The sequence below is a fragment of the Mercenaria mercenaria genome, chromosome 15 (genome assembly GCF_021730395.1).
Source record: "Mercenaria mercenaria strain notata chromosome 15, MADL_Memer_1, whole genome shotgun sequence".
Lineage (NCBI taxonomy): Eukaryota > Metazoa > Mollusca > Bivalvia > Venerida > Veneridae > Mercenaria > Mercenaria mercenaria.
The window spans coordinates 2,068,627-2,074,130 of NC_069375.1; the positions used below are offsets into that span (position 1 = coordinate 2,068,627).

General features: G+C 39.1%; 1 protein-coding gene across 1 annotated transcript; it reads right to left on the minus strand.

Annotated features, from left to right (window-relative positions):
• Window positions 1-3,321: 3,321 nt before the first annotated feature.
• LOC123543267 (uncharacterized) lies at window positions 3,322-4,734 on the minus strand. The gene has a single exon (XM_045329346.2). It carries the CDS (start codon window positions 4,732-4,734, stop codon window positions 3,322-3,324), a length of 1,413 nt encoding a protein of 470 aa, XP_045185281.2.
• Window positions 4,735-5,504: the final 770 nt, after the last annotated feature.

Below are 5,504 nucleotides of genomic sequence, written 5' to 3' on the forward strand. Positions count from 1 at the left end.
CTTTCCAATCGGACTTTTGATGCTCCTCTAGGGTACCAAGCATTTTGAGTAATGTTTGGTTGAATCTTTCTACCATTCCGTTCCCCATAGCATGGTAAGGCGTGGTCCTCGTCTTCTCAACACAAGCCAAGCTGCAGAGCTCTTTGATGAGGGTGGATTCAAAGTTCTGGCCTTGGTCGCTATGGATCCTGGCTGGGAATCCATAATGGACGACAAAGTTGTCGAAGACAATCCTAGCTGTAGTTTTAGCAGTCTGGTTGCGGGTGGGATACGCCTGTGCGTATCTGCTAAAATGATCCGTCAAAACTAGAATATTCTCGAATCCTCCCTTTGAGCGTTCTAGCGATAGACAGTCTACGCATACAACTTCCACGGGTGCAGTAGACTCAATTGGTGTCAGTTCTGCTCTGGCGGCTGCAGACTTTCGGCGAATGCATCTGTCACACGTACGGACTTTCTCTGCAATAAAACTGCCCATTCCTGGCCAATAAAAACGTTCCTTGAACAAAGCTGTCGTCCGATCACGACCTTGTTGACCGAGCTCATTGTGCAGGTCCCTAAAGATCTCGTCTCGTAGTGCCTCAGATAGAACCAGTTGTAGGTATTCCTCTCCGGAGATAGATGCTTTCCTGTAAATAACTCCCTGTAATTCAACAAGATTCTTCCATTCTCGCAGATAGTTAGAGATTTCACGGTCGTACGGCTGAGCCGGTTTAGTACCGTTTCTGATATGCTCTGCTACCTGTGAAATGATAGAATCCTGTCGTTGTGCCAAATTCCAGTTCTTGGACGACAAGCTGTTGTTGTGGAGATAGTCATTATCTACAATGATGTCCAACTGTGGAATTGGCTGGTCAGGATCATGAACAATATCCTGAAGTGGAGTTGTTTCTGCAGTTCCTGCAAGAGAGACAGCTTCAACTACATCGCGAGGGACAATTCTACTGAGACCATCTGCATATGAGTGACTTTTGCCTTTCCTGTACTTGATGGAATAATTGTAATTGGAGAGTGCGGCAAGCCATCTGTGTCCTGTAGCATTCAGTTTGGCGGTCGTGTTGACGTATGTGAGAGGGTTATTATCCGTCACAACCAAGAATTTCGAGCCGTACAAGTACTCATGGAACTTGAGAGCAAGAAATTCGAGCTTGTGAGCAGGATAATTCCTCTCACTCGGCTTTAAACTACGACTTGCGTAATCAATGACACGATCGTTATCGTCCTGCTTCTGGTACAGTACCGCGCCAAGTCCAATTGAAGAAGCGTCAACATGAAGCGTAAAGGGCTTTGTGTAGTCAGCAAATCCAAGAATTGGTGGATTGGTGAGTTGTTCCTTTATGCTGTCAAAAGCTATTTGTTGTTTCTCCGTCCTTACGAATGGAGTACGCTTCACTTTATTTGGAGTTGTTCGTTTCTGCTTCTTAGTTGGGTGTCCTATTAACAAATCAGAAAGGGGCCTGGCTATAGATGCGAATCCCTTAATGAATCGTCGATAGTAACCGGCGAATCCTAGGAACTGTCTGACCTCTTTCACGGACTTTGGAGTGGGCCAATTCTTCACTGTCTCTGACTTCTTAGGGTCAGCCTGTATCCCCTCTTCTGAAACGATGTGTCCGAGATATGAAGTCTCTTTCTGTAGGAATTCACACTTGGATGGCTTGATCTTAAGCTGGTATTATGCCAAACGTTGGAAAACCTTGTCGAGGCGATCGAGGTGGGAGTCGATATCTTTACTGAAAATGATGATATCGTCAAGGTATATGAGACAGTCTCTCCGGTTGAGGTCACCCATACAGCGCTCCATTAGTCGCTGAAAGGTGGCTGGTGCGTTGCATAGGCCAAAAGGCATCCGGTTACATTGGTAAAATCCGAGTCCTCCAACCTGAAATGCTGTCTTTTCCTTGTCGGACTCCTCTAACTCCACTTGCCAATACCCAGACTTAAGATCCAACTTGGAAAAATATTTAGCACCAGAGAGCATGTGAAGAGTGTCTTCCACCCGTGGGATACTATACGCGTCTTTCTTCGTTCTAGAATTCAATTTTCCGAAGTCGATACAGAATCTAATCGTGCCGTCTTTCTTCCGAACGATCACGACGTTGGAACACCACGGACTTTTTGATTCGCTGATTGCACCAATATCGATCATTTCCTGTAGATGGTGTTTCACTTCATTGAAGAGTGATGGGGGAATTCTCCGATAAGGTTCTTTAAATGGGTCATTGTTGGTGAGTTCAATTTTATGTCTGATTACATTGGTATGTCCAAGATCTAATGATGTTTTTGGAAAAATCGATTCATATTTTTCAAACAGTTTCATAACCCTATCTTGTTGTTCTTTGGTTAATTCCTAATCCTTTAAATCAACTCCGTATTTACTTTTCATTCTTGTTGAAAAATACCTGCCTTCGTTCATAGTTTCCATTTCTATTTCAGGTTCAGATGTAGCAGACTGTTGGTTGATAACAGGACATTCAGAGGTAAGTATCTCATCATCTTCATGAAACTCATTGGTAAGTATACTTTCTTTTTCAGGTGATTCATTGGTAAGTATAGTTTCTGTTTCAGAAGAATCTCCAAACAAGGATGCTTGTCTTAAAACATCAACTTGTTGTAACTGGCAAATAGCAGACTTTGCTTGAACAGTTATTGTCTTTGCTGACAAATTAACAACTTTTACTGGAATTCTTGCTATTTTTCCAGGGTTGTCAAGTGTAACAACACGTGGACATACAGATGGTTTACTTGGGCCAGCATTTTCAACATCTTCAGTAACTGCTGAAGCTACATTAAAATGTTTACGAATCAAACCAATTACAGTTTTGACTTCCATTGGTTTCATTGTAAAAGACTTTTTTGCCTTTACTATGCCAGCACATGACCTTGTTATTGCGTCAAACGCAGTCTTCCATTCCAATGATATCTGATCAGTATCAACCGACGAATTCTCGTGCAATCTTGCAAACTCTCTAATAATATTTGTGCCAACTATAACAGGAACGTGTTCACTATAAGCTGTAGTTTTAACAACCAGAAGGGGAAAAACAATTCCATCTGTACTAATGTCTGGTAAGTTAACCTTTGCCTCTATGTACCCCTTGTATGGCAATTCATTTCCATCAGCGCACGTGATATTCAGATCAAAATCTTTCAAGTCCAGTAACTCTGGTCAGTTTTCTAGCTTCGAATAAAATTCCTCTGATACGGTGCTTACCATCGATCCCGTGCCAACCAAAGCTTTAACTTCTTTTCCTTCAATGATTATCTTACTTTCATTTGCTTTTCCTATTAGCCTCTGCTTTAGATCTGTTTTAGGGCCTTTTACTTTCGAGCTTCCATCGAGCCCTCCGATGGAAGCTTGTCCCCATTTAAATTCTGCTTGTCAGATTTGTTCTTTCCTATCCGTGTATCTGTAGATTGTTCCTTATCATCGTGTTTGCCTTTGTTTTCTCTATTTCTATCATTGGTTTGATCTCCATTTGAACGGCGATCTCTGTCTTCAAATCTTCTACTTTTGTATCCTCCTCTAAATGGTCTCCTTTGATAATCCCTTCCTTGGTTACTTTGAATTCTATATTGGTTCTGGTATTTAAGCTTTCCTATATCTGACTCCATTGTCTTCATCCGTTCAAGGAGTTCTTGAAGAATACCTAATTTTTCATCGATTTTCTTCTCCTGCAGAGCGTTGATCTTTATCTGTTCTGACCTCTCTCTTTCTAGGTCTTTACTATCTTCCCCTTCCTCTAGTCGAGTTTTCCGACGTAACTTTTCAAATGAATATGTCGACTCATAAGATAGTCTTGTAGCGAATTTCAATTTCTCTGACTTTAGTCCTCTCCAAAACCATTCCTTTAGCTTTTTATCTCTTTTGCTTTCTTCTATTTCTCCTTTATCTACAGCTTTCTGAAACAATGTCTCAACTCTAACTCCCCAAGCAGATATTGTTTCACCTTGCTTTTGCTTTGCTGAATAAAAATCTTGGACTACTTTGTCCTCTGTTTTGATATCTCCATATATTTCACTGAGCTTATCCATTATTTCTCTGCTTGTTGCTGTGGCTTTCAATGTCAGCAAAACTTGTCGTGTTTCATCCTTCAGAGAATTTCTAATTGCCTGTAAAATGGCATAATCTGGATATATTTTTGTTTGAAGGAGACAGCTAACTTCCATTTTCCAGTTTTCAAAATGAGTACCATCGAATGGAGGTATCTTTGGTGAACCAAGTTTAAAAGCTGGATATTCATCTTTTCTTTCTCTATCTACTTTTATTCTCTGTCTTTCGACTTTATCCTTTTTCATTGCATCCTTATATTTCACCTGTGACTCAGCTTTTTGCGTTAGCAATCTCTCCTTCTCTTTAAGAAGTGTTATTTTCTGATTTAGTGCTTCATCTTCAACTTTCTTAGCAGATATTTCTCGTTCAAGTATTTCGTTTTCATTCCTCTTGCTATTGAGGTCACATTCTTGTTCCTCTAATAGCTGTATTCTTTCTAGTAACTCTTTCTCAGAATTTCTCTTCCTATCTATTTCTTCTTGTAATTTCAGTTCATTTTCTAACATCAACTGCCTACGTTTATCTTCTTCTAATTGTAACTTTCTAAGCTTCAAACTTTCTCTTTCATAACGACTTGAATGACTTTTGATGTCATCATTTTCCTTTCTAATTTTTGACAACTTCATGTCAATATCTTTCTGAATTTGTTCATTCTTTCTATCTCCTTTAATATCTGTCATTATATTGCTTCTCTCTGAAACGTATCTCCTTGAGTCATATCTTTCATTTGTGTTCACTCTCTCTGTCTCTCCTCTTTCTATGTTTCCTTTTTATGTGTTTTCTTCAAAACACTCCTCGTTTTCCACATTCTGGTTTCCTTGCAAATTGCCTCCTCCCTTTTCCTGTAACTCTTTGAGAGTTAGATTTAGATTCTGTATGTGTCTGTCGATATAGGCCAAATTACTTTCGACACTTTCTGTATCCTTATTGAGTGTTGTACCTTCAATAGATTTCTTTTCTCTTAAGCTGTTTTGAATACTTCTTCTAGTTTCTTCATGAAGATATTCATCTATTGTGTTTAAGTTAGACAAATCACTATCTGAATCACTTTCATAATGCATCATTCCATCATTCCGCACGACTCCTGAGGATTTTTCTCAGTTCTCTTTCCGATAGATATTCTGTCATTGTTTTGAATATTCACTTCGTCAAACACCAAATACTCCTTTTATTAACACTAATGTTCAGTTAAGCAGTGTCCAATACTACACACCATACATTAAAACATTGTCCAATAATTCACACCATACAATAAAACAGTGTTCAATAATGCATACCATACAATAAAACAGTGTTCAATAATTAACACCATACATTAAAACAGTGTTCAATTAAAATACAAATACACACATCTCACTTTATTTCACTTTTGATTAAACACCTGAAAACTTAAACACACTTACACAACACATATAGTGTATTATATACAACTTGTCAACAAAGAAAAAAA

Excerpts from the sequence above, each read along its gene's own strand:
- LOC123543267 (XM_045329346.2), bottom strand. The coding sequence starts at position 4,734 with ATGACAGATATTAAAGGAGATAGAAAGAATGAACAAATTCAGAAAGAT.